The sequence below is a fragment of the Molothrus ater genome, chromosome 6 (genome assembly GCF_012460135.2).
Source record: "Molothrus ater isolate BHLD 08-10-18 breed brown headed cowbird chromosome 6, BPBGC_Mater_1.1, whole genome shotgun sequence".
Lineage (NCBI taxonomy): Eukaryota > Metazoa > Chordata > Aves > Passeriformes > Icteridae > Molothrus > Molothrus ater.
In genome coordinates, this window is record NC_050483.2 from 10374827 (window position 1) to 10399784 (window position 24958).

At 64.2% G+C, this 24958-nt stretch overlaps 6 protein-coding genes across 8 annotated transcripts; 5 read left to right on the plus strand and 1 right to left on the minus strand.

Moving 5' to 3' along the window:
- The first annotated feature begins 355 nt into the window (after nt 1–355).
- Nucleotides 356–3361, plus strand: MTCH2 (mitochondrial carrier 2). The gene is made up of 13 exons (XM_036385020.2): nt 356–495; nt 583–667; nt 755–861; nt 999–1025; nt 1456–1503; nt 1579–1636; nt 1720–1771; nt 1855–1914; nt 2151–2244; nt 2364–2411; nt 2655–2722; nt 2956–3031; nt 3160–3361. The coding sequence occupies exons 1-13, from the start codon at nt 409–411 to the stop codon at nt 3244–3246; spliced, it is 897 nt and encodes a 298-aa protein (XP_036240913.1). The 5' UTR covers nt 356–408; the 3' UTR covers nt 3247–3361.
- A 528-nt stretch (nt 3362–3889) lies between these two features.
- Nucleotides 3890–5883, plus strand: NUDT8 (nudix hydrolase 8). Its single transcript, XM_036383690.2, has 4 exons — nt 3890–4466; nt 4535–4667; nt 5386–5463; nt 5537–5883. The coding sequence occupies exons 1-4, from the start codon at nt 4246–4248 to the stop codon at nt 5765–5767; spliced, it is 663 nt and encodes a 220-aa protein (XP_036239583.1). The 5' UTR covers nt 3890–4245; the 3' UTR covers nt 5768–5883.
- Nucleotides 5884–6189: 306 nt separating this feature from the next.
- Nucleotides 6190–8685, minus strand: NDUFV1 (NADH:ubiquinone oxidoreductase core subunit V1). Its single transcript, XM_036384769.1, has 10 exons — nt 8558–8685; nt 8391–8473; nt 8135–8305; nt 7870–8053; nt 7601–7790; nt 7060–7272; nt 6826–6992; nt 6670–6751; nt 6449–6594; nt 6190–6375 (listed from the first exon to the last, which is right to left on the minus strand). Exons 1-10 carry the CDS (start codon nt 8609–8611, stop codon nt 6292–6294), a joined length of 1374 nt encoding a protein of 457 aa, XP_036240662.1. The 5' UTR covers nt 8612–8685; the 3' UTR covers nt 6190–6291.
- A 180-nt stretch (nt 8686–8865) lies between these two features.
- Nucleotides 8866–11554, plus strand: CABP2 (calcium binding protein 2). Of its 2 annotated transcripts, XR_004980360.2 has the most exons (8): nt 8866–9361; nt 9804–9965; nt 10082–10112; nt 10183–10317; nt 10388–10497; nt 10575–10722; nt 10800–10946; nt 11036–11554. XR_004980360.2 is itself a non-coding variant. In XM_036384771.2 (7 exons), the coding sequence occupies exons 1-7, from the start codon at nt 9104–9106 to the stop codon at nt 10823–10825; spliced, it is 870 nt and encodes a 289-aa protein (XP_036240664.1). In that variant the 5' UTR covers nt 8866–9103; the 3' UTR covers nt 10826–11554. The 2 variants fall into 2 exon arrangements, 1 of the variants encoding a protein (XP_036240664.1); XM_036384771.2 differs by having other exon boundaries at nt 10800–11554.
- A 522-nt stretch (nt 11555–12076) lies between these two features.
- Nucleotides 12077–13196, plus strand: CDK2AP2 (cyclin dependent kinase 2 associated protein 2). Its single transcript, XM_036384302.2, has 4 exons — nt 12077–12401; nt 12560–12660; nt 12753–12885; nt 12985–13196. The coding sequence occupies exons 1-4, from the start codon at nt 12311–12313 to the stop codon at nt 13050–13052; spliced, it is 393 nt and encodes a 130-aa protein (XP_036240195.1). The 5' UTR covers nt 12077–12310; the 3' UTR covers nt 13053–13196.
- A 308-nt stretch (nt 13197–13504) lies between these two features.
- On the plus strand, nt 13505–24788 carry PITPNM1 (phosphatidylinositol transfer protein membrane associated 1). 2 transcript variants are annotated; one of them, XM_036383926.2, is made up of 24 exons: nt 13505–13550; nt 14051–14158; nt 14811–15025; nt 15099–15220; nt 17617–17841; nt 17914–18228; nt 18588–18683; nt 18791–18898; nt 19011–19072; nt 19143–19387; nt 19897–20086; nt 20200–20307; nt 20401–20543; nt 20765–20943; nt 21258–21428; nt 21626–21775; nt 21875–22023; nt 22097–22207; nt 22342–22458; nt 22666–22814; nt 22916–23065; nt 23398–23581; nt 23828–23956; nt 24062–24788. In XM_036383926.2, the coding sequence occupies exons 2-24, from the start codon at nt 14081–14083 to the stop codon at nt 24326–24328; spliced, it is 3663 nt and encodes a 1220-aa protein (XP_036239819.1). In that variant the 5' UTR covers nt 13505–13550; nt 14051–14080; the 3' UTR covers nt 24329–24788. The 2 variants fall into 2 exon arrangements, with proteins under 2 accessions (XP_036239819.1, XP_036239818.1); XM_036383925.1 differs by lacking the exon at nt 13505–13550 and having other exon boundaries at nt 13624–14158.
- The last annotated feature ends 170 nt before the right edge of the window (nt 24789–24958 follow it).

Below are 24958 nucleotides of genomic sequence, written 5' to 3' on the forward strand. Positions count from 1 at the left end.
CATGGTGTCAGCCTATGCCTGTGGTGCTACCTTGGGCCCTGCCACCAGTGTCCCCTCCATTGCCTGGTGTCATCTCAGCCCTGCCACCACGGTGTCATCTTAGGCTGTAGGGATGTTGTGGTGCTAGCTCTGCTACCCGGGTGACTCCTCAGCCCTGTGACGCCGCTTTCCCCCTGTCACCACGGTGTCCCCTCAGGCCTCGTGGTTGCCCCAGGCCCGCAGGCCCCGTTGCCATGGCAACAGCCCAGCGGCGCCTCCGGCCGTTTCCATGGCAGCCGCTGCGCTCCCAGGGCGCCCCCCAGCGGCCGGAAGCGCGTCACGGCGGCGCCGGAAATACCGGGGAGGCGGAAGCGGAAGCGGCGGCAGCCGTGGCCGTGTCCTTCTGTGCCGTGACGCCGGGGCGGCACCATGGCGGACGCGGCTTCGCAGGTGCTGCTGGGCTCGGGGCTCACCGTGCTCTCGCAGCCGCTCATGTACGTGAAGGTGCTGGTGCAGGTAAGGGCGGGAATGGGGGGTTGAGAGGGGGGTACCGGGCCCGGTATCGGCCGCGCGGGGGATACAGCCTGCCCGTTCCCGCTGCAGGTGGGCTACGAGCCGCTGCCGCCCACCCTGGGGAGGAACATCTTCGGCCGCCAGGTGTATCAGCTGCCCGGCCTCTTCTCTTACGGTGAGTCCGCCTTGGTGGGGCCGCCCCGGCGCCGTCCCGGTGCCGCCGTGGGGTCCCCCCGGGGCTGACGGTCCCCGCTGTCCCCAGCCAAGCACATCGTAAAGGTGGACGGGAGAGCAGGACTCTTTAAAGGCCTCGCCCCCCGCCTCTGCTCCAGCGCCATCGGCACCGTGGTGCACAGCAAAGTGCTGCAGGTACCGGCACGGGCGGGGCGCCGGGCCCGGGGCACTGCGGGAACTGGGGGTTCTGCCGCCGGGACGGGGGGACACCGGGGCCCCCTGGCTCCCCGCACGGTGCTGACCCTGCGCTGACCCTGCTCTTTGCTCCACAGCGGTACCAGGAGGCCGAGCAGGCTGAGGTGGGTGCAGAGGTGCTTCCCACAGGGAATGCATCCTTCCCTTCCTTTCCCTTCCCTTCATCTCCTCCTTTCTCCCTTTATTTCTCTGTTCTTCTGGTCTTCTCTTATCCTTTCTTTCTTTTCTTCTTTCCCTCATTTCTTTCTCCTTTTTCTCCTTCTCTTTTTCTTTCCTCTCCCCTCTTCTCTCTCTCCTTCCTTCTTTCCTTCATTCTGTTCTTCTGCCCTTTTTCCCTTCTCCATGCTTTCCGTCCTTCTTTTTCCCTTTTTTTCCCTCCGTTCTTTCCTCCTCCTCCCCTTTCTCTTCCCTCTCTCCCTCCTCCCCATGGCCCCCGGATTTGGGCAGCCCCAGCCCTGCATCCGGAGCTTCCACCCCCACCCTGGGGACAGCCTCCCTCTCCAGGCAGCACCTGACTGTTCCTTCTCCCTCCAGCCTGGAGCCAAGAGGAAGGAGTCCTCACTGGAGCAGGTGCTCAAGGAGGTGAGGAGCAGCAGGAGGAAGGCAGTGGAATGTCACATCCCTGTCCCCTCCTGCTGAGGCTCCCTTTGTTCCCAGACCTCCCAGGAGATGGTTGCCCGCTCTGCTGCCACCCTCATCACCCACCCCTTCCACGGTAGGTGTCCCCCCACCCCAGGGGACCGGGGGAGCAGTGCCAGGTGCCTCCTGTTACCCCCGTGTCCCCCTGTGTCACCGCAGTGATCACCCTGCGCTGCATGGTGCAGTTCATCGGCCGCGAGACCAAGTACAGGTACGGCCTGGGGGCTCTGGGTGCTCCGGGGGGCCAGGGATGCACCCCCTTGACTTTAACCCTCCTCTTCCTCCCTATCCCAGCGGGACACTAAGCGCCTTCGCCACAATCTACCGGGAAGAGGGAATCCTGGGATTCTTCGCGTGAGTGCCGGGAAGGCAGGGAGGGGCACGGCAGGGGTGGCAGCGGTGGGAAGGTCCCAAAGCCTTCCTGGGAGTACCTTGAATCCCTCCAGCAGCTCTGGATCACTCACCCAAGCATCCCTGCTCCCAGGGATGGCTGTTCCCTCCTCAACCTGCCCCAAACCAGTTGTTCCCAGCTCTCCGCGCAGCTGGATCCCAACCCTGGGCCGTCATTCCCACTGTTTGTTCCCTTGCAGTGGCCTCATCCCGCGGCTCCTCGGGGACATCCTCTCCCTGTGGCTGTGCAACATGCTGGCCTACCTCATCAACACGTACGCGCTGGAGAACGGGGTAGGCTCTGCTCCGGGATCCCGAGTGCCGGGAGCTCAGGGGGGGCAGCTCCAGGGATGTTCTGGGAGCCACGATCCCATTTTGGGGAGGGGATTCAGGTGCTGTTGCTCCTCCCTCAGGTCTCCACCATGACTGAGATGAAGAGCTACTCCCAGGCGGTCACTGGGGTGAGTACAGCCAGGAGTAGGGAGTGGATCCTTTCCCTAGGGAGGGATGTGTTCCCGGAATCATGCGGCTGCCAGGCTGGGATCAGCCTGATTAGCCCACAGGCTAAAGGATGCTCCGTGGAGGACACGTGTGACCTTGTGGAGGTGGCAGGAGTGGACTTCCTCCCTGGGTTGAAACTCTGAGGGGTTCTCCCGATGTGAAGGGGAGAGGGAGCATCCCACCAATCCCCGCTTTTCCTGCAGTTCTTTGCCAGCATGCTGACCTACCCCTTCGTCCTGGTCTCCAACCTGATGGCCGTGAACAACTGCGGGTGAGTCCCTGCTCCCACTGACCCCTGCGTCCCTCGGCCCCAGATCAGCTCCTGGGACCACCTTACTGAAATTCCCTGGTGGAAAGGTGCTGCCAGTGCTCCACAGCATTGATCCCTCCGTGCTTAAATTGGGAGAGGGTTGTTTTGGGGTTCAACCCAGTGTGGAGCAACAGAGGGAATGGGTCATTCCCGGGTGGGAATAATTCCTGGTGGGTCTTTCCTCCCTTCCCCAGGTTGGCCGGGGGTCTCCTTCCCTATGCACCCACCTACTCCTCCTGGCTGGATTGCTGGAGCCAGCTGCACAGGGAGGTAAGTGCTGGAGCTGGGATGCTCCAGACACCAGGGACATGGAGAGGAGCCAGGTGGGAGCCCCATGGGGTTTGGAGAGGCCACCCTGGACATTTAGTGGCCCCTCCATGGTCGTTTTCCCTTTCCAGGGCAACATGAGCCGAGGGAACAGCCTGTTCTTGCGCAAGGTTCCAGCAGGGAAGAGATATGTGTGGGAGGAGCAGAGGTTCCGCTGATTCCGGAGACGGGAGTGGGATTGTGGAGCCAATGGCGGGCTCTGGAAGCAAAGAATCATGGAGAGTGATGATTTCTATACAGTTTTTTAAAAATCATTTCCTGCTGAGAGGTCAAGATGCAGGTGTGAGAGTCTCTGTCCATGGGGGTTTCCTGGGAAGAGGGGCTGGTCGGTCACCAGCATTCCCTGATTTATCCAGGAGCCTTTTCCCAACCTCAAACACCATTGAAGCTGTTTCCACAGCAGAAATTCCCTGACAAGCCCAGGCACTTGCTGGCACATGGGGGCTGTCAGAAGTGGGGGGAGCGTATGCTTGGAAGGGGTTGTTGGATGCTTGGAAGGGGTTGCTGGATGCCTGGAAGGGGCTGTTGGATGCCTGTTAAGGGCTTGTTGGGCCCCTTGAAGACCCCTTGCAAGGCCCTGGGGGGGCAGAGGTGAGCGTTGCACACTGAGCCAGAGGTTTGCACACCCGGGGGGTGTGTGGGGCTGGGGAGCTGGGGTCACACAGGTGGCAGGGGCTGTCACACACCAGCAAAAGGGACACTCTGGGGGGGGGGGGGGGGTCATTGCACACCTGGCAGGGGCTGCTGCACACGTGGTGAGGGATATAGCATGGCTGGAGCAGGCCTTGCACAGCCGGCAGAGCCGGAAGGTTGTGGCAAAGCTGGAGGGTAGGTGGCACAGCTGGCAGGAGTTGTTGCTCACCCGGTGGGGGCTGGAGCAGGACTCGCACACCTGGCAGGGACACCGCGAAGGTGGGACGTGGGTCACACACCTGGGGGCGGCTGTCGCACACCAGGCGGGACATGGCCAAGCCGGCGGTGGTTTCATACCCGGCCGGGGCCGTTCCGCACCGGAGGAGGCCGTCGCACCCCGGGCAGGGCTGCCTCACCCTCGGCACGGACGGGCCGCGGCGGGACGGGCTCGGTGCGGGGGGCGGTGCCGGCCTCTCCCCGCCTCCCTCCTCCCTCGCCGCTCCTCCCCGCCCCGTGCCGGCGCCATGGCGGGCCCGGGCGGTGCCGACGGTGCCGGGGACGCCGGGGATGTGCTGAGCAGCGGCAGCGAGCGGCGGTGCCGGGCGCGGCTGGCGGCGGCGGGCGCGGGGGGCGCGGCGGCGGCGGCCGCGGTGCTGGTGCCGCTGTGCTCGGTGCGCGGCCGCCCCGCGCTGCTCTTCACGCTCCGCTCCCGCCGCCTCGCCGGCCCCCACAGCGGCGACGTCAGGTACCGGCGGGGGGAGCGGGCACCGGGGCCGGGCCGGCCCTGACCCCAGCCCCCGATCCCTCCCGCAGCTTCCCCGGTGGGCGGCGGGACCCGGCGGACGGGGACGCGGTGGCCACGGCTCTGCGGGAGACGCGGGAGGAGCTGGGGGTGACGGTGGCAGCCACCAGCGTCTGGGGACAGCTTCGGACGCTGCCCGACCGGGTACCGGGGATCGACGGGGCTTGGAGTCGCGGGGACAAGGGCGTGCGGGGACAGGGCATGGGTTCAAGGTGACAGGGAGGGCGGCAGGGTCACGGGTGACAGGGGTAAGGCAACAGGGTCACGGGTGACGGGTTCGAGGTGACGGGGACAAAGGTTCTGGCGTGATGGCTTTAGAGTGACAGGAGCACAGGTGACAGGAACAAGATGTGACAGGAATAAGGCCACAGGAACACAGAGAAGCAAGGGGTTCAGTTGACAGAGATAAAGCAGTAGGGACACAGGGGACAGAGCGAGGGTTCTGGGTGACAGGGACAAGGCAAGAGATGGGTGACAGGGTGCAGGTGACTGGGGTCCAGGGGGATGGGAACACAGGTGAGGGGGGGGTTGCAGGCAGCAGCGGATTGGAATGACAGGGAAAAGGCAGCAGGGTCAAGGTTGACAGGGACAAAGCAACAGGGTCATGTGTGGCAGATTCAGGGGGACAGGGACACGGGTGACAGGTGTTACAGGTGATGACAATTCTGGGTGACAGGGACAGGTCAGCAGGGATACAGGTGACAAGAATTCTGGGAATTCAAGGTGATGGGACACAAGGCAGTAGCACTGGTGAGGGGGTGACACACGGGGTGGGTGCCTGTACTGGGTGCAGTGGGTGAAGGCATGGGCATGGCCTTTAGGGAGGGGGTGTCACCCTGTCCTTCGCTGACACACCTTCCAGCATGGAATGACCGTGGCGCCCATCGTGGCCAACCTGGGGTCACTGGAGGCCTTGACACTGAACCCCAACCCTGATGAGGTGAGTGGCTCCTCCCCAGGGCTGCTCCCCTTCCCGTGGTAGCCGCTCCGGTCACGGCGGTCTGTGCTGACAGGTGGAGGAGGTGTTCACCCTGCCCCTGGCACACCTGCTCCGCGAGGAGAACCAGGGCTACACCCACTTCCGCACAGCCAGCGGCTACGGATACACCCTGCCCGTGTTCCTCAATGGCCCCCACAAGGTCTGGGGGCTCACGGCCATCATCACCGAGCTGACCCTGGAGCTGCTGGTGCCCGGCCGCTACCGCAGGAAGACCCGCGTGCCCCCCCGGAAAGCCCCGGCCTGAGCAGGCAGGGGCGGCTCTGGGGTGCCTCAGTTCTCCACCATGCACGGGGGAAACGGCTCTGAGCCCAGCAGGGATGTCGCACACTGTGATTCAGTAAAAGCCATGTTTGGAACTGCCCTGGGCTCCGAGTTGTGGACTGGGGGTAGGACAGCTGTCCCTTGGCATGGGCACAGGAGGAGGAGTCCTGGTGCCACTGCGGCAGGGACAGGGAGTGTGGGGTCCCCAAGGAGGGGACTGTGTCTGTTAGTACCCCACAGCCATTGCCTCTGCCCCACCCATAGCCTCATGGAAATCCAGGATCTCCCCTCAGGCTCCATCTGTGTGACCCCATGATCGCTGGTGATCTCATGCTTCAGGGGCAGCAGGACCTTGATGCCCTCTGCCCTGTCAGTCCCTTCCTACTATTTAATGTCTACAGCAGAGCCTGGGAGCACAGCAGCATTTATTGAGAAGCCTCTGAGTGCTGCCAGCACCCCAGAAACCGCTTCCAAGCAGGACGAGGGAGGCGTGGTGGTGGTGGATCCTTACGCCGACGCCGCTCGGGCTTTGGCCTCGTTGTAGCGCCGCATCCTCTCCTCCAACTCGGGGCGGAAGTGGCGGATGAGGCCCTGCATGGAGCAGAGGAGTGGTTAATGGTGTTGGGGAAGGCTGCTGGCCCCTCCAACCCTCCGGGCCCCTCACCTGCACGGGCCAGGCCGCGCCGTCGCCCAGGGCACAGATGGTGTGTCCCTCAATTTGCTTGCTGATCTCCCAGAGCGCATCAATCTCGGCGGCCTGCGCGTCGCCCCGCACAAACCGCGCCATCACCTTGTTCATCCAGTCCACGCCTGCAGGAATTGGGATGGGGATGGGTCCCTGCAGTCCCCACAGCCCCTAGCCCCTCAGCCCCGGCCCCCACTCACCTTCCCGGCACGGGGTGCACTGCCCACAGCTCTCGTGCTTGTAGAACTCGATCAGGCGCGCGATGGCTTTGACGATGTCAGTCTGGGAAGAGAGGGAGGGTGAGGAAGGCGAGGGTCCCACCGTGGCTGGGGGAGCCGGGGGAACCCATCCCTCACCGATTTATCCATGACGATGACGGCGGCCGTGCCCAGCCCACTCTGCGCCTGCACCAGGGAATCGAAGTCCATCAGCACGGTCTCACACACAGACTTGGGCAGCAGCGGTGTGGAGGAGCCACCCGGGATGACGGCCAGCAGGTTGTCCCAGCCCCCGCGGACGCCTCCTGCAAGGAGGAAGGTCAGGACAGGCAGCTCCGGCCCCGCTGCGGCCCGGCTCAGCGCGGCGCTCACCGGCGTGTTTCTCGATGAGCTCCTTCAGCGGCACCGACATCTCCTCCTCCACCGTGCAGGGCGTGTTGACGTGCCCCGAGATGTTGAAGAGCTTGGTGCCAGAATTCCGCTCCCGGCCAAAGCTGGCGAACCAGGCGCCGCCGCGCCGGCAGATGGTGGGGGCCACCGATACCGTCTCCACGTTGGCCACCGTGGTGGGGCAGCCGAAGACACCTGGGGAAACATCAGGAAAAAATTCCTCCCTGTGAGGGTGGTGATGCCCTGGCAAAAGTGGCCCAAAGATGCTGTGGCTGCTGCATCCCTGAAGTGTCCAAAGCCAAGTTCAACAGGGCTTGGAGCAACCTGGGATTGTGGTATGTGGCCCATGGTAGCGGGGTAGAATGAGACAGCTCCCTTACAACCCACACCATTCTATGAAACAGTGGGAGCTCTTAATGGATGTGGTGGTGCCTGTGATGTTGTCCCTGCCGCAGGACGGTGTCCTGGGGACAGTTGTTTTGGGGTGGCAGCTGGGAACTCGGACAGAGCTGTGGTGCCATACCCACGTCAGCGGGGAAGGGGGGCTTGAGGCGGGGCTTCCCCTGCTTGCCCTCGATGGACTCGATGAGCGCCGTCTCCTCCCCGCAGATGTAGGCGCCAGCGCCGCGCACCACGAACACGTCAAAGGCATATCCCGACCCGCAGGCATCGCCGCCCAGCAGCCCGGCCTCGTAGGCCTCGCGGATGGCCACCTGCAGGGGGCAGGGGGTGAGCCCCGGAGCGCCCCGAGCCCCGCCGGTGTGGGGTGGCTGTGGGGCGCTCTCCCCGTACCTGCAGGTTGGAGGCCTCATTATAGAACTCCCCGCGGATGTAGATGTAGGCGGCGCGGGCGCCCATGGCCCGCCCCGCCACCAGGCAGCCCTCCAGCAGCTTGTGCGGGTCGTGCCGCATGATCTCCCGGTCCTTGCAGGTGCCCGGCTCGCCCTCGTCCGCGTTCACCACCAGGTACTTGGGTCTGCGGGCAGCTCCCGTCAGGGGGGCGGCTCCCCGCAGGCCGGGGCCGCGGTACCGGAGCTCTAGGCGGTCCCGCTCTCACCTCCCGTCCGGGGGTTTGTTCATGAAGCTCCACTTGAGCCCGGTGGGGAACCCGGCGCCACCCCGGCCCCGCAGCCCCGAGGTCTTGATCTCGCCGAGGATCCAGTCCACGCCCTTGAGCAGGATCTCCTTCGTCTTGTACCAGTCGCCGCGGCGCAGCGCGCCCCGCAGCCTGCGGGCACCGGGCACGGTGGCACCGGGCACGCTGGCACTGGGCACGGGGCACCGGCGCTCCCCACGCTGCTCCCGCTACTCACCGCCAGTCGTGCCGCCCGTAGAGGTTGGTGAAGATCCGGTCCTCATCCCGCAGCGACCCGAATTGCGTCTTCTTGGGCGCCGTCTGCGGGGACACACGGATTCAGCGCCGGGAACACCGGGAGCGGTACCGCACGGTCCCGGCGCTCCCCGCCCCGTCCCCGCTTACCGAGAAGGAGGCGGCGGGCAGGCGCCGCAGCGCCAGGAGCTGCCTGCCGGCCATGGCGGGGGGCACCGGCACCAGGACCCACCACCGTCACCTTCAGCCGCCCCCCGGTGACGTCAGGGGGAGCGCCGGCGGCGCGGCAGTGACGTCACGAGAGAGGCCGGACCAGGGTAGATTTGGGGCGGGGCCGCGCGGAGGGGGCGGGGCCAGAGCGGGGGGCGCGGTCACAAGGCGGGCTCGCTGCGCCGAGGGGGCGTGGCCTGGCTGTTGGCGCGCTGGCACGTGCCCCGCGCCCGGCCCGGGTCGGGTTTCGGCGCTGAAACCGGAGCCCCCCGTCCGCCCCAGCTGGAGCCCCCCGGGGCGCCCCGCTCCCCCCCCAGCGCCCCGGGGGGTCGCTGCGTTCCACCCGATCTCTTGCGCTCCGCGGCGGGTCCCGGGGACGGCGGTGGCCTCGTCCCTGCGAGGGACGGGCGCGGGTCCGGGGCGATCTGGTTTCCTCCTGCTCGGTACCGGTCGTGGGAAGAAGGAGAAGGAGCAGGAGCGGGCGGGATGTTCTTCCTCTTCCGCGGGCCGCAGCGGCGCGGCACTAGCAGCCCCGCGCCCCCCGCCTGCCGGGGCACTCCCCGGCGCCACGGCCCCGGCCGGAGGGGGGCCCGCGGCTCCCGCCCGGCCCCTCGGCTCAGGGGTCCCGGCACCGCCGGCACTGCGGGCAGCCAGGGGAGATTAAGCCGTAGTGGTGCGTCCCCCGTGGAGCTTCAGCGGGCTGCCGAGGAGCCGGGGCCCCGGCCGCCCCCCTCTTTTGGGCAGGTAACCGGCGGCGGGGACGGGCCCAGGGCACGGTGGGTGCCGCGGGTCCTGCATGCCTTCGCAGGGAGGCTGCGGGACTGGGGAACAGCTGGGCGGCTGCCCACATCTGGAGCAGGGCGGCCGAGCGGGGAATAATCCGGAGGATTATGCACGCGGGCGCGGCACCCACCCCCCCGCGCCTGCCCTGCATATCCCCAGATATTCCATAAAAACCTCAAATCCCCGGTGGCAGCCCCGCGGTCTGCGCCAGCCAGCCCCCCCGGGGCCAGGCATGTCCTGCGGCGCGGGGGCAGCCCCCAGCCATGGGCAACTGCACCAAGACCCCTGAGCGGCGGCTCCCCAAGGCACGGCAAGGCTGCGACACCCCGCGGGGCAGGAGGAGGAGGAAGGGAGGGTCCCTGCTCGCCCTCCCCCTCGCCGCTGACGCCTGCTCCACCCGCAGGATGGGAAGCCACGCTCGGGCGCTCCAGGCTCCGGCGCAGGGGACCCTGAAGACGTGCTGGACGCGGCGCAGACCCCCCCGATGCAGGGATACTCGGTGCTCCAGGGGCTGGTGGGGCCGGCCTGCATCTTTCTGCGGCAGAGCATCGCCATCACCCAACGGGTACGCCACCGTCCCTTCCCCTCCCCGTGTACGCCCGGGGGGCTCAGGGCAGAATCCCCGTGGGATCCCCCGGAGCAGGACCCCTCCTTCGTCTCTTCCCATTCTCTCTTCCCCAGGACCGGGAGCTGCGGCCCGAGGAGATCGAAGGTGAGCTGCTGGGGAGGGGGTCCCACTCGGGTGGGTGGTGGTGCTGGTGGTGACGCTGTGGTGTCCCCAGAGCTGAAGCAGGCATTCCGGGAGTTTGACAAGGACCACGATGGCTACATCAGCTACAAGGACCTGGGCGAGTGCATGCGGACCATGGGCTACATGCCCACAGAGATGGAGCTCATCGAGCTGTCCCAGCAGATCAGTATGTGGTGGGGCAGCAGGTGCCCATCAGTCCCTACCCCTGCCCCCCTGACACCCCTCTCCTGCCACAGCTGGGGGCAAGGTGGATTTTGATGATTTCGTGGAGCTGATGGGCCCCAAGATGCTGGCGGAGACGGCGGATATGATTGGGATCAAGGAGCTGCGTGACGCCTTCCGTGAGGTACGGGGGCTGTGAGGACAGACAGGTAGGCTGTCAGCGTGCCAGGGTGGCTGGTGGCAACGGGACCTTGTCCGTAGTTTGACACCAATGGGGACGGACAGATCAGCATGGCGGAGCTGCGGGAGGCCATGCGCAAGCTCCTGGGGCAGCAGCTCAACTATCGGGAGGTGGATGAGATCCTCAAGGACGTGGATCTCAATGGTGATGGCCTGGTGGACTTCGAAGGTAGGAGCAGGGAAGGGGCCAGGAGCGCTCCCAGGGACAGCTGGGATGTTCCAGGTGTGTTTCCCCCCCCACGGCAGAGTTTGTGCGGATGATGTCACGCTGAGGGCAGCGTGTGCCAACGTGGGACCCAAGCCCCCCGTGCCTTACGAAGACGAGGGAGCCACGGAGGGACCCCCAGCTCCAGGGACTGGGGCAGTGCTGGCACAGCGGTGCCCGTGCCCAGGGTGAGGCTGGGTGCTGGGGCGGCTCTGATGCTGAGCTCTGACCGTGGTGGGAGGCACCGGGGCCGAATTCGAGACCCCTTTCTGCACAGGCTTGGCTGAGCTTCGATTACTCTCGCCCTCATCTCTGTTCTCTCCCTGCATCATCGCCCTTCCCACCCGGACCTCACCCTAAAAGTCCCACCATCGTGGTCCCCTCTCCTTCAGCTCTTCCTCACCCCTGCTGCTCATCCCTCCAGCCTCCATTCCCACTCTGTGTGCCGCACTGAGCCCCTCAGGCTCACCCCACACCAGGTTTATTGCAGACTGCACAGCATAACCCGTCCCGTCACCATGGTTTGAGGTCAGACCCACCCCAGACCCGCCTAGGGTGAGGCATCCCTCCCCTTTTGGGGCTGGCACAGACCCTCATGGATGTTCTGGCAGCCCCTAGCACAGGGGAGACTCCTGGCACCCCAGCCAGGAGAGCCTCCGGGGGAGAAATAAAGCATTACTGGGTGGAAGGGCCTCAGCCAGCTGCAGGCAGGGCTGCTGTAGGTACCTTCTCTGCCCTGGCTGCAGTTTTGGGGCCAATTTTGCCCTTTTGAAATGATAAAACTCTCTGTACAGACTTTTGGCTTGTGTTTTATGTTGTTTCCAGAGTTTATTCGTGATCGTGCCGTCCACTGGTATCCCCCAAAACCCTGGACTCCCACTGTGTCTCACGGGAGCCCCCTAGGGAGCCGGGACCGCGGGCACAGGGCTCCGGGGAATGCACGGCCGGCGGGTGGGGCGGGTTCCCCAAAGTCCGGCCCCGGGTTCACTCCCGCGGAGAGTCGGAACGCCCTGACCGGTGGGGCTCGGGGCTGTGGGGTGACACGGGGGCCCTCGGCGGCGGGGGAAGCGTGGCGGTGCCGCTCCCGGTGCCCGCCCCGCGCCCCCGAGGCGGCGGCGCCCGTCGCTCACGTGACACGGAGAGAGGCCCCCGCCGAGCGAGGGGGCGTGGCCTGCACAGGAGTCACGTGGTCGGATAGGCACCAAGGGGGCGGGGCCGACGCCGCGTGTCTCCACGGTGACCGGCCGGCGGGCGCGCGGCGGCGTGATGACGTCGCGCTCGTGACGCGCCTGCGTCATCACCGCGAGCGCCGGCGGCGGCGGCGGAGGGGGGGGGAGAGACCCGGGTCAGGCCGGGGCCGCGCAGCGCTACCGGGAACCGGGGCCGCCGCGCTCCGCTCCGGTTCCCGGCTTCCCGCCGGGCCGAGCGGGGCCGAGCTGAGCTGAAGAGAGGCGGGCACCGGCGATACAACCGGCGGGGCGAGCGCGGGGGCCGCACGCCGACCCCCGCCGCGGGGCTCCAGGGATCCGGGAGCGGCGGGCGGCCGTCGGGGATGTCCTACAAGCCCATCGCTCCCGCCCCCGCTACCCCCGGAGCCGCCAGCGCCAGCCCCGCCCCGCCGGGGCCCGGGGCACCGTCCGCCGGTGAGAGAACGCCGCGGTAACCGTGGGGGACGGGGGGCAGCGGGAGCGGAGAGGGACCGGAGGGATGGAGGGGGGGGGGTACCCTGGGAAGGGATGGTACCGGATGAGGGTGGTACCGAGGAAGAGGGAGTGTGGCCGTGACCCTCAGTTTCTCGCAGCCACGAGTGTCCCGTCGCCCTCCGGTTCCGTCCCTGGCGCCGCCGCCCCTTTCCGGCCGCTCTTCAATGACTTCGGGCCGCCGTCCATGGGCTACGTGCAGGTGAGGCGAGGCGCCGGGGCCGCCAGGGCCGGGCGCGGCGGCCGGGGCGGCCCCCAGCCCCTCCGTCCCTGCTTGTCCCCCTGTTCCCGCAGGCCATGAAGCCCCCCGGGGCGCAGGGCTCGCAGAGCACCTACACCGACCTGCTCTCGGTCATCGAAGAGATGGGGAAGGAGATCCGGCCCACCTACGCCGGCAGCAAGAGCGCCATGGAGCGGCTGAAGCGGGGTAGGGGCAGGGTGGGGAACCAGGCGCCCCCGAGGCTCCTCAGCCCCGTGGGGAGCCACTGGAGGGTGATACGAGGTGTCCCTGTGCTTCTCCCCGCAGGGATCATCCACGCCCGGGCGCTAGTCAGGGAGTGCCTGGCAGAGACAGAGCGAAACGCCCGCACGTAACGGCAGCTGCCACCCGGGAGCCCCCGGGACCTCCCGGTGGTGGCGGCGGGGGCGGGGGGGCCGCCGTGCTGCCCGAGCCCCCCCTCCCCGCGCTCTCCGCTCTTTATAAATGCGTGTTTTTATAAATAAAGGACAATGTTGGGATTTGGCCTCGGTGTGTCCCCGCGAGGGTGGGTCCCGATGGGGGATGGTGGGACGCGGGGTAGAGGTGGGGGAGTCGGGTGTGGTTTGGAGGCGCGCTGGGTGGGTGTCCCGGAGCTGAGAGTGCAGGAGTGATCGGACCACTCGTTGATCACTTAAAAGAGTGGCTTTTGAAATAAAACATGGGTTTTTCCGGGGGTGGCGGTGCCGGTACACGCGGAGCGCCCGTGAGTGGCGCTCGCTGCCTTCCGCTCTCTGACGTCACGGGCCCCCCCCCTCACCTCCCTACGTCACGGCTGTCGCCGTGGGAACGGGCTGTGATGTCACGATCCAAGGGGCCGGTGCGGAGCGGCGCAGGTTTGGTGGGGCCGGGGGGCGGCGGGGACCGGGCGGGCGGGCGGGCGGGGGGGAGTGGAGGGGGCCGCGTTGCCATGGCAACGGAGCCGAGACCAGTGGGGCCGAGCCGGGCCGAAACCGGGGCCGAGAGGGGCCGAGCGGTACCAGACTGAACCGAACCGGGAGCCGAGCGGTACCAGACTCCGCCGAACCCGGGGCCGGGCTTTTCCGAGCCGGGCCGAACCTGGGGCCGAGCGGTGCCGGGCGGTACCGAACTCAGCCGAGCGTGGTGCCGAGCCGGGTCGAACCCGGGACCGAGAGCAGCCGAGCGATACCGGACTGAACCGAACCCGGAGCCGAGCGATACCGACTCAGCCGAACCCGGGGACGGAGCAGCTCCGAGTCGGGCCGAACCCCGTGCCGGGCTGAGCTGAGCGTGCCCGAGCGGTTCTGAAGGGGTGCCGAACCGGCCCGAGCTGTCCAGGAGCCGGCCCGGTCCGGTGTAACGGAAACCCCCTCAGGAGGTGCCCCCGCTGTGCCCCGCCGCCGCCATGCTGATCAAGGAGTACCACATCCTGCTGCCCATGAGCCTGGAGGAGTACCAGGTGGCCCAGCTGTACATGATCCAGGTGGGAATGCGGGGCTGAGCGTGAGGGCTCGGGGGAGCTGCGGGCTGAGCGGGGGAGCTGGGGATGCAGGGGTTGGGGGGTGAGCCCGGGGGTTACACGGGTCTTGTGGGGCTGAGCCTGAGGGGTGTAGGGACCTAGGGCCGAGCCTGAGGGGGTGCACAGAGCTGTGGGGCTGGGCACGGGGAGCTGGAGGGGTGCAGGGATCTGGGCACTGTGACTGAGGGGGTGCAGGAGGCTGGGAGAAGCTGGAGAGTGTAGCCTGAGGGGTGTAGAGGGCTGTGGGTGTAGAGGGCTGCATGAGGGATGAAGGGGCTGAGCCTGAGGGTGCACAGGGGACTATGAGGCTGAGCATGGGGTGCTGGAGGGTGTAAGGGGGCTGTGGGGCAGAGTATGGGGAGCTGTCGGGCTGAGTCTGGAGGGGCACGGCGGGGAGCTGAGGCTGATCCCAAGGGATCACCCTTGCAGGTTGCACGGGTTTCACTGAGGCTTTGGGTGGGTTTGGGACCACCGAGCCAAGCAGGGGGTGCTGTGGGCAGGTGTGGGGCCGGTGGATGCCGGCACATGGGGCAGGAGTATACACGGACCCTGGGCGCCCGTGGGGGTGGGGTCTCGGGGCTTGGAGGGGCCGCACTGAGCCATCGTCTCTGTGCAGAAGAAGAGCCGGGAGGAGTCGAGTGGCGAGGGCAGCGGCGTGGAGATCCTGGCCAACCGGCCCTACAGCGATGGCCCTGGGGGCAGCGGGCAGTACACCCACAAGATCTACCACGTTGGCTCCCACATCCCCAGCTGGTTCCGGGCGCTGCTCCCCAAAGCCGCGCTCCAGGTGGAGGAGGAGTCCTGGAATGCTTATCCCTACACACGCACCAGGTGGGAGCTGGGAGGCGGCGGGGTGGGCTGCAGGACTGGCCGTGCCCCTGGGCTCAGTCCTGTGCCCCTCCAGGTACACGTGTCCCTTCGTGGAGAAGTTTTCCATTGAGATTGAGACATACTACCGCCCAGATGCGGGGCAGCAGACCAACATCTTCAACCTGAGCGCTGCGGAGAAGAGGCAGAGGATTTTGGGTGGGTATGGCTGGCTTGGGGAGCTGGACAGGGCACTGTGGCTGCTGGGATTCCCACATAATGCTTCTGGGATGGGTGTGTGGGAATGGGACCTTATAATGGGGACCTTAGGGGCTCAACTGCACTCTTCTTGCCGGTCCTCATGTTTCACGGATGCTGGAAGGGAAGAGCTCCCTGGATCCTGAGCTCCCTGCCCCAGGCTCCCTGCTCCGAGCTCCCTGCCCGCTCCCTCTCAGCGCTGCTGAATTAAGTTCCACATTAAAGATATTTTCAGGGACAGTTTTGTCCTCTGCCTCTTCCCTTGCCTCTATTTCTGTTTGCAGCTTCTCCTTTCCAGTGCCAGCCTACTCCCCTCTCCTTCCGTGTCCCAGCCTTGTTCTTGCATGCATTTGCTTTCTCAGTCTCTCCTGAGAAAGTGTACATGAGACTCCACACCTGGGTCCTGTGGGATATTTTGGATCAGCTGGAGCAGGGAGAGCTGGAAAAGCATGTCCCCATTTTCCTACTTCTTGTCCTGCTTCCCCTCTCCCCAGGGCTTTGCTCCAGTTTGCCGTCTGGCTTCTTTGTGCTGGGACTGGTGGGCAGAACGGGGAGCTCGGGGTGGGATTCTTCCCTCTGCACAGAGTTCCCATTCTCAGTGGTGTTGGACATGGTCAGTTCAGGCGCCAGAGTGTGGAGTGTGACGTGCTGCCTCTTAAAATGGAGGCCCAAAATAGGCACTTGGAGGAAATGATTCATCTGACCTATTTCTCTCCCTGGCTCTTGCGGCACTGGGGATGTCCGGCTGGGATACCGATGGCTGGGACCTGGGGGCAGGAATTCTGCCCCTACTGCCCTCAGGAAGCCACCAGGGCCAAGCAGACGGCATCAGGGCATGGCCCCGTGCCCACTGCCTGGTTTTCCACCCTCTGTGCACGTCCAGTGGACATTCCACAGGGCACTCAGCATCTCCGGTGGCTGCTGCCTTCCACAGGGAGGAGGGTTGAAGTGGGACCAGCCCCAGTGTGGATCCCACTGGGATTTCTCTGCCCTGGTGTCTTGTAGCACTGACAGATTTAAACCCCTCTCACGTTTCAAAGGGCAATGGAAAAACATGGTCTGGGTGATCCGCAGGGATAACTGCTTCCTTGGCAGCTTTCTCCCAGTGGCAAAAGCAGAGGGAGTTGGATTGTGATGGGAATGACACTGCCAGGAGCTGCTTGGGGACAGCAGGTCCTATCCTAGCTCTTTGCTGCTGTTATCCAAGATGCTTGGCATCATGCTGTGCATTGCATCATTTTTGTGGATTCAGGGCATCTCTAGTTTTCTTTTTCCCCCTTTTTTCAGTCCAAGCTGGAGGAAGAGAGGCTGACAGCAGCTTGGGGGCATCAAGGAGGGCAAATAAATTGGTTTGGCACATCCTAGAAGTGGGGACAGTGCTGCAGGATGTTACTGGGAGCCACTGGGGTGCCCTGGGATCCCCCAGACCATGATCTGAAGCCAAATTCTAGCAGATTTTGTGCTGGATCGAGCCCAAACGGCTGTTGGATCATGTTTTCCTGGGTGTCCTTCAGGAGCCTTTCTCTGGTCTTGGGAGGTCATCCTCATTTGGGGGAAGCTCACCCTCATTGGGAAAGGTCACCTTTGTCAGGAGATGGGGCTCATTTCTCTTTCCCCCTGCCCTCTGGCTCTCTGGAGGCTCCTGTGTCACATGGTGGTTTTGCTGTGCCTTGTTTTTGGGGGACCCTTGGACTTTTTTGGGGAGGAGCCAGGAACTGTGCCAAGCTGCCCCATGTGCTGTCCCCGTCCTCATCCCCCATGTCCCCCAGGGTGGCTGGGATCACTCTGCAGCTGCCAGATCTGCCAGCTAATGCACGTATGTGTGTCAGCCCCAGCTCTCCCCAGCTCCCAGACCCTCCCTCCCTGTGCTGCTCCCTGAGGTGCTGGATTGGGGTCCCACATGGGGACAGAGATGTCTTTGGCTACACCAAGGGTGTCTGTGATGTTCCAGCCATGGGATTTTATATGTTCTATTAGGAAATTCTTGCCTGTGAGAGTGGTGAGGCCCTGACACATGGTGCCCAGAAAAACTGTGGGTGCTCCATCCCTGGAAGTGTCCAAGGCCAGGTTGGATGGGGCTTGGAGCATCCTGGGATAGTGGAAGGTGTCCCTGTCCATGGCAAGGAGTGGAATGAGATGATCCCTAAGGTCCCTTCCAACCAAAGCTATTCCAGGTTTCTATGATTCCAGAACTCCAAGATTTTAGAATTCTCAGACAGAGAGTGTTTGCTGCCAGCTGTGTTGGGTGCATGTCTCATGGGAATAATTTGACCTTAATTTTGTCCCTTTTTCCTTATTTTTCTACCTGTGCCCCCTTGCCAAGCGCTGCGGGGTGACAAGCGCCGTTCCCCCCACAGACACCATTGACATTGTGCGTGATCCCATCTCCCCCGGGGAATACAAACCTGAGGAGGATCCCAAACTCTACCACTCATCCAAGACGGGCCGGGGACCGCTGGGGGATGACTGGCTGGAGGCAGCAGCAGCCAGTGGGCCCCTCATGTGCGCCTACAAGCTCTGCAAGGTGGAGTTCCGATACTGGGGGATGCAGTCCAAGATCGAGCAGTTCATCCATGACGTAGGTGAGTTCAGACCCAGGGGTTGCTGGAGGGACATTTGGGCAGCCGTGGGATCACACTGGACTCTCCCCCCAGGCCTGAGGAAGGTGATGCTGCGTGCCCACCGCCAAGCCTGGTGCTGGCAGGATGAGTGGACGGACCTGACGATGGAGGACATCCGGCAGCTGGAGGAGGAGACGGCGCGCATGCTGGCACAGAAGATGGCCAAGTGTGGCGAGGGCGAGGAGCCACCCGCGGCTGGGGTCAGCCCTGAGGGGCAGCTGGAGCCAGATGGTCCTGGCATTCAGGAGGAGGCTGAGCTGCAGGCAGGGACCGATACCCCCTCGGATGATACCTTTGCCAAGCAGTGGTCCACCTCTTCCCGGTCTTCCTACTCTTCCCAGCATGGAGGTGAGACCAGATCTGGGGTGGTTTTGCCCTGGATGCTGCGGTTCATCATAGGAGATGTGTCAGGGGACTGGTTTGCCTGGCTTGGGTCTCCTGGGCTGGGGTTCTGGGTTTCCCAGGTCTGGTCCCAGGTTTCTTGACGGGGCCCTGGATGACCCAGGAGCAGTTCTGGATCTCCTGGAGGGACTCTGGGTGACCCAGAGATGGTCACAGATCTCCCATGGAGGGACTCTGGGGGACACAGGGATGGCCCCAGATCTCCCTGGGTGTCTGGGTCCATGAGCAAGGGGGAGCTGTGGGGCAGGAGTAGGGGTCTCTCTCACAGCAGGGGGCTGTGAGTGCTGACTCACCATGGGTGGCAGGGGGCGTGTCTCCTCAGAGCCTGTCAGAGTGGCGGATGCAGAACATTGCCCGGGACTCAGAGAACAGCTCCGAAGAGGAATTTTTCGATGCCCACGGTACTGGCACCATCTTGGAACAGGCTGGGTGGGGGCAAGGGCATCTGAGGATGGGAATGCAGGCACAGGGGTGTCCCCCCACCCACGCTTCCCTCCTGCCTCTGCAGAGGATCTGTCTGACAGCGATGAGGTCTTCGCCAAGGAGATGACCAAGTGGAGCTCCAACGACTTCTTGGACACCCTTGAGCGGCCAGCAGAGCTGGATGAGGCACTGGGTGAGCTTTGAGAGTGCTCTGGCCCCAAATCCTGGGGTGGATCTCCTGGGAGGGGCCTGATTCCCACCTGGAATCAGACCCCAGCTGCCTCACCCAGGCTGTGTGCTTACAGGGGATGGAGCCAGCACCACCAAGGGGGATGCTGAAGGATTGGGAACATCCGGCTTCCCTGAGGTGCGTGTCCCCTCCCTCGGGCCCTGCCCTCCTGCCGCGTCCCCCGACTTGACTGCTCTCCTTCCTGCAGGGAGGCACGGCAGAGAGCACGGAGCAGATGTGCCGGATCCACGCGCTCTTCCTCATCCTCCACAGTGGGAACATCCTGGATCAGGGAGCGGGCGAGCCGGGCTCCAAGCAGGCGGATGTGCAGACACTGGCAGCCACCTTTGATGCTGTCACCCGTGTACACTTTCCCGAGGCACTGGGACATGTGGCCCTGCGCCTGGTGCCCTGCCCGCCCATCTGTGCTGCAGCCTATGCCCTTGTCTCCAAGTACGGATTCTCACTGGGAAAGCAGGGGACTGGGGAGCTGGTATCCTTGGAGAGGGGACTTCACTTCTGGTGGGACATTAAGGACTGGGGAGGGGATGGGGATTAACTCCTGGTGCAGTGTCTTGGGGCAAGCAAGTGTTGTGTGATGAGATGGGATGGGATACATATAATTCCTGGTGTGGTATCCCAGGGCATGCAGGTGTTTTGGTCTGGGATTAGGACAGTGGGGCAGGATGGGATGGGATAGGATGGGGATAACTCCTTGTGCAGCATCCTGGGTTGAGCAAGCATTGTGCAGAGAGATGGGGACATCAAGGCAGCATGGAATGGCTTGGAATTGGATAGGATGGGGTAACTCCGGATACAGCATCCTGGATGAGCAAGTGTCTTGTGGTGGGAGGGAATGGGATGGGGATTAATCCTGGTGTGACATCTGGGATGAACCACTACCCTGCAGTGGGATGAGGACATCAGAACTGTCACGTTCATCCTTCGCTGTGTCCCCTCAGGCTCAGCCCTTACAGCCATGACAGGGACAGCCTGTCCAGCAGCCAGGACCACATCCCACTGGCAGCACTCCCACTACTGGCCACCTCCTCAGGCACCTACCAGCAGGCTGTGGGCACTGTCATCACCCGTGCCAACCAGGCCTACACAGCCTTCCTACACTCTGGAGAGGGCACTGGCTTCTGCGGCCAGGTGAGGTGGAATTTGGGAGTCTGGCTGAGTGTTCTTGGCTCTGGGGTCCAGCTGTGACCCTGCAGGGAGGGTTTGGGGGTTTCACCCTCCTCGTGGATCTGTGGTCTCCGCAGGTGGTGCTGCTGGGGGACTGTGTGGGCGGCATCCTGGGATTTGATGCCCTGTGCCAGAGCCGGGCGGGCTCAGGGGGCAGCCGGAGCAGCAGCCGCCGTGGCAGTCTGGTGAGTGCCATGCATTCCAGCACCCCCTGGGGAGGGTTTGGGGGTGCACTGGAGGCTACATGGGATCTGGGTGTTTGCTGCCTCTCCCTGCAGAGCACAGAGCCCATCTCCCCGGAGCAGTGCGGCGGCCCGGACCCGCTGGCTGATGGGACAGAGGGAGTGCCAGTATTGGGCCAGGCCAACCCTGAAGCCCCAGGGGCACAGGGGGACAGCCAGCAGCACAGCTCCATGAGTAGGTGAGCCCAAGGGGGATGGTTGGCTATACTGTGCTTTATGGAAAGGGTGCAATTCCCCTGTGCTCCAGGCTGGGAAGGAGTATTTCATGGAGGTTACCTGCCCTGGTGGGATCTTGCTGGAGCTCCTCTGGGATAACAGGGCCAGGCACAGCTTTGCCCTCAGGATGGTGGGAATGTGATGTTGCCATCCCTCCCCATGGCCCCTGTCTCTGCTGTCCCAGCCTGCAGGCCAGCGAGGCCCCGCTGGAGGCAGAGGCACCCCGGAGCAGTGCCATGGCGCTGGATGGGGCAGAGGGTGCCAGCACCTGCCTCGAATTTAAGGTATCCGGCTTCTTCCTCTTCGGTTCCCCACTGGGGCTGGTGCTCGCGCTGCGCAAGACCGTCATGCCTGCTCTGGATGGTGAGGATCCCTGCCTGCCACGGTGCCAGCCCCTGACCCTCCCTGCAGGGCTTAAGTCCCTGAGTCATGCTCACCTGACAAGCCTGAGCTCCTCAGGACCACCCCAGAGAGCCCTGCTTGTGTTTGAGGCCCTTGCATGCCCAGCCCTGGCTGTGTGGGTGTTGGTGGGTGGCTGAGTGTTCCTGCTCTGTGCCAGCCTCAGCCTATCTCTAGTGCCCCAAATTTCCCTGTCCAGCCTTTCCTTTTGCTGTGTCCTGCTTTATCCCTCCTGGGTGTTTTGCTCCTGGTGCCCCTGATCCCGCTCTGTGCCGCAGTGGCCCAGCTGCGTCCTGCCTGTGAGCAGATCTACAACCTCTTCCACGCTGCCGATCCCTGTGCCTCCCGCCTGGAGCCCCTCCTGGCCAAGGCCTTCCATGCTGTGCCCCCGCTCAGCGTGCCCCGATACCAGAAGTACCCCCTGGGTGATGGCACCTCGTCCCTGCTGGGTGAGCAAGTTCACACTAGGCTGGTGCCAGGCACCCTGGGGCCACGTCAGGGTACCCAGAGCACCCACATCCTGGCTGAGTGTGGGTAGAGGGATGTGCAAGCCCTTCCCACTGCTCTGGGGCTCTACTGGAGGGGTGTTTTGGGGTGGTGGGTGTCCCCTGGGGCTCTGGGTGTGCTCACCCAGCTCTCTCTTCAGCGGAAGCCCTGCAGACACACTCTGCCCTGTTCCTGCCCAAAGTGGATGTGGCTGCTCCCCCTACCCCCACTGGTAGCTTTGGGGGCTTCTGGAAGGGCAGTGAGCCGGCAGAGCCCCCCACTCCTGCCAGCACCAGCGAGGTTGTCAAGAGTAAGTGTCATCCCCACCCATCCCATCCCATGTGGGCGAGTTAGGCTGCCCAACAGGGGATGAAGCCTGGAAAAGGCTTCATTCCAGCTCTCCCTGCAGTCCTGGAGCGCTGGTGGGGCCTGAAGCGCATTGACTACTCTCTGTACTGCCCTGACGCCCTGACTGCCTTCCCCACTATCACCCTGCCCCACCTCTTCCACGCCAGCTACTGGGAATCCTCTGACGTGGTGGCCTTCATCCTGCGCCAGGTACGGCGGGCCCGGTGGGGTGGGTGGCAGGCCGGGGCCGATGGAGGCTGAGCTGGTCCCGTGCTGCTGGCAGGTGATGGAGAAGGAGGGGCCACAGCCTGCGGAGAGCGAGGAGAGCTCCATCTACAGCCCCGCCATCCCGCGGGAGAAGTGGCAGCGCAAGCGCACCCAAGTGAAGATCCGGGTATGTGGCCAGCGGGAGGCCACCTGGGGCATCCTGGGGTGTGTGGGTTCTGGGACAATCCCACTGCCCAGTGGTGTCCCAGTGGTGCCTCAGGAGCTCCTCCAAGAGCTGCTGAACACCCCGTGTGCCTGCAGAACGTGACGGCCAACCACCGTGCTTGCGATGTCATTGTGTGTGAGGGCAAAGCGCAGGTCCTCAGCGGACGCTTCATGTACGGACCCCTGGACGTGGTGACGCTGACTGGGGAGAAGGTATTGCTGGGCTCAGTGGGCCACTAGGACCCCTCAGACAGGGTGGGATGTCCAGGACTGGGCATGGGGCTGGTGTCACCCACAGTAGGGGAAGGATGTGGTTAACAGGACCCTGTGCAGGATGTCAGGAGAAGGTTGTAAGGACTTGTGTGGGGATGCAGCAGGATGTGGGGTCCAGCCTGTGCCCAGCCCATTTCCCTCTCTCAGGTGGACATCTACATCATGACACAGCCGCTGTCAGGGAAGTGGCTGTACTATGGCACCGAGGTGACGAGTGGCAGCGGGCGCGTGACCTTCACCATCCCTCCAGACAAGGCTCTGGCCATCGGGATCTACCCTGTGCGCATGGTGGTCAGGTGAGGTGTTGCCTCAGTTTCTCCTGCAGCCCTTTTGGCAGAGCTACACGTGCTGCTCTGGCAGGAGAGCTGGTGCTGAGCCACCATCTCTGCCTTTGCAGAGGGGACCACAGCTATGCCGAGGCGTACCTGACCGTGGTGGCCCGTGGCACTGAGTCTGTTGTGTTCAGCATCGACGGCTCCTTCACTGCCAGCGTCTCCATCATGGGCAGTGACCCCAAAGTGCGGGCGGGGGCTGTGGACGTTGTAAGGTAGGTGCCCTTCAGTCAGGGAGTCAGTCTCCCCATTTTTCATGGTGTGACAACTCAGTCGGGGAGTGTCAGAGCAGGGACAAGGGGCAGGGTATTCCACCACTCCCTTGCCTCCAGCAAATTATCTCTATGCTGGCGCCCTATTGTGGAAAATAATCCTATCCAAGTTTGGATGTGGTCCCCAGAGCTCTGCTGGGCCTTGTCCTTGATAAAATCTAGGGAGCAGGGAGGTTTTGGAGGCAGCACCCACACATGCTGTATTGGGAGATCCCAACTACCCATAGCCTGTGTCTCCACACAGGCTCCTGGCAGCCACCTATGTCCCCTCCTAGGCACTGGCAGGACTCTGGGTACATGATCATCTACGTGACGGGGCGCCCCGACATGCAGAAGCACCGTGTGGTGGCCTGGCTCTCCCAGCACAACTTCCCCCACGGCGCCGTGTCCTTCTGCGACGGGCTCACCCACGACCCGCTGCGCCAGAAAGCCGCCTTCCTGCAGAGCCTGCGCACCGAGGTGGCCATGGGGGTGCTGCTGGGACATAGGGCTGGTGCTAGGGTGGCGGGGGCTGTGCTGAATCCTGTGCACCTCTGCGTCCTGGTGGGGATGCTGGGAGCTGGACTGCCTTGCCATGGCAGAGCTGGAAGCTTCTCAGGGCAGCTGCCAGCCATCCCTCTTAACATGAGGGTGTTCAAGCCCTTAGGGGTAGCTGTCCCTGTGGGAAGGGTTGTTCCTTGCCCTAATGCTCTTATCTCTGGGCAGGCAGAGATCTCCATAGTCGCTGGCTATGGCTCCACCAAGGATGTCTCCGTCTACAGCTCACTGGGACTCGCGCCAGCACACATCTACATTGTGGGACGGGCCGTCAAGAAGTTCCACAACCAGTGCCAGGTATGGTGGTGGCAGGGCTGGGGACAGACTGGGGACGCAGGGGATGATGGCTGACCCCACCAGCCGGCCGTGGCCACTGGCTCAGGCTGTCTGTGTGTCCTGCAGTTCCTCTCTGAGGGTTATGTTGCCCACCTGGCCCAGTTGGAAGCCGCAGCCCTGGCTCACTCCCCCAAGGGCCCCCCACGACCTGTGCTGGGCAAAGGCACCTATGGCTGCCCGGCGCCTGTCGACTTCCTGCGGAAGCAGAGCCAGCTCCTGCGCTCCCGGGGCTCCAGCCAGGCAGAGCGGGATGGGGGGCCCCCCTCAGCACCCCCTGGCTTTTCCCGGACCAAGCCCCGCAGCATCAGCCTCAAGCTGGAGGGTGAGGAGTGAGGGTGGCACAGCCATGTCCCCCTTCTGCCACATCCCTGATTTCCCAGCAAGGAGCACCTGGGGACAGAGCCAGTGCTGGGCCATGAGGCCATCGCAAGGAGATGAGGGTGCTGGGTCTCCTGAGACCAGGGGGTGCTGGGAGAAGGCTCAGAGCCCCCCAGAGAACCAGAGTGATCCCCTCAGGGCACAGCCACCCTGGGTCCTCCCTGCTGCCCCCATCCCCTCTGGTCCTTTGGGGCCGTTGGGCAGTGCCCAGTGGGGTCTGCACCCCAGGGTCATTATCCCTGTGCAGAACTAGGGGCTGTGGCTGTGCCCCAGAGCGAGTGGCACCTCCCCACCTATTTATTTCCGTCTGGTGTCACTGCGCAGGGCTGGGTTGGGGTTCCAGAGTGGTTCCTCTGTTCCCCCCACCTTCTCGTTTCGGTGTTGAATAAAGAGATGTTATGACAAGGTGCCATCACCCACGAGTCTGCTCTGTGCCTGTGGCTGCAGGGTTCCCACCCACTGGGAAAGCCCTGGGGAGCCTCCAGGGACACCATGTCTCACATGGAGATGGCTGTGGGGCACAGCAGTTGGGTTACAAGCAATTTAGGACAGGGAAGAGAGCCTGGGGTGTGTGGGCTGTGCTGA

Bases quoted from the DNA above. Each gene is read 5' to 3' on its own strand.
- CDK2AP2 (XM_036384302.2), top strand. From the start codon at position 12,311: ATGTCCTACAAGCCCATCGCTCCCGCCCCCGCTACCCCCGGAGCCGCC. The intron at 12,402-12,559 runs GTGAGAGAACGC...AGTTTCTCGCAG, and splicing joins GCCCGGGGCACCGTCCGCCG to CCACGAGTGTCCCGTCGCCC. The intron at 12,886-12,984 runs GTAGGGGCAGGG...TTCTCCCCGCAG, and splicing joins CATGGAGCGGCTGAAGCGGG to GGATCATCCACGCCCGGGCG.
- CABP2 (XM_036384771.2), top strand. From the start codon at position 9,104: ATGTTCTTCCTCTTCCGCGGGCCGCAGCGGCGCGGCACTAGCAGCCCC. The intron at 9,362-9,803 runs GTAACCGGCGGC...CTCCACCCGCAG, and splicing joins CGCCCCCCTCTTTTGGGCAG to GATGGGAAGCCACGCTCGGG. The intron at 9,966-10,081 runs GTACGCCACCGT...TCTCTTCCCCAG, and splicing joins GCATCGCCATCACCCAACGG to GACCGGGAGCTGCGGCCCGA.
- MTCH2 (XM_036385020.2), top strand. From the start codon at position 409: ATGGCGGACGCGGCTTCGCAGGTGCTGCTGGGCTCGGGGCTCACCGTG. The intron at 668-754 runs GTGAGTCCGCCT...CGCTGTCCCCAG, and splicing joins GCCCGGCCTCTTCTCTTACG to CCAAGCACATCGTAAAGGTG. The intron at 2,412-2,654 runs GTGAGTACAGCC...CTTTTCCTGCAG, and splicing joins ACTCCCAGGCGGTCACTGGG to TTCTTTGCCAGCATGCTGAC.
- NDUFV1 (XM_036384769.1), bottom strand. From the start codon at position 8,611: ATGGCCGGCAGGCAGCTCCTGGCGCTGCGGCGCCTGCCCGCCGCCTCC. The intron at 6,993-7,059 runs GTGAGCGCCGCG...TCCTCCTTGCAG, and splicing joins GCTCATCGAGAAACACGCCG to GAGGCGTCCGCGGGGGCTGG. The intron at 6,752-6,825 runs GTGAGGGATGGG...CTCTCTTCCCAG, and splicing joins TCATCGTCATGGATAAATCG to ACTGACATCGTCAAAGCCAT.
- PITPNM1 (XM_036383926.2), top strand. From the start codon at position 14,081: ATGCTGATCAAGGAGTACCACATCCTGCTGCCCATGAGCCTGGAGGAG. The intron at 22,024-22,096 runs GTACGGCGGGCC...TGCTGCTGGCAG, and splicing joins TGGCCTTCATCCTGCGCCAG to GTGATGGAGAAGGAGGGGCC. The intron at 22,459-22,665 runs GTATTGCTGGGC...TCCCTCTCTCAG, and splicing joins TGACGCTGACTGGGGAGAAG to GTGGACATCTACATCATGAC.
- NUDT8 (XM_036383690.2), top strand. From the start codon at position 4,246: ATGGCGGGCCCGGGCGGTGCCGACGGTGCCGGGGACGCCGGGGATGTG. The intron at 4,467-4,534 runs GTACCGGCGGGG...TCCCTCCCGCAG, and splicing joins CCCCACAGCGGCGACGTCAG to CTTCCCCGGTGGGCGGCGGG. The intron at 5,464-5,536 runs GTGAGTGGCTCC...CTGTGCTGACAG, and splicing joins TGAACCCCAACCCTGATGAG to GTGGAGGAGGTGTTCACCCT.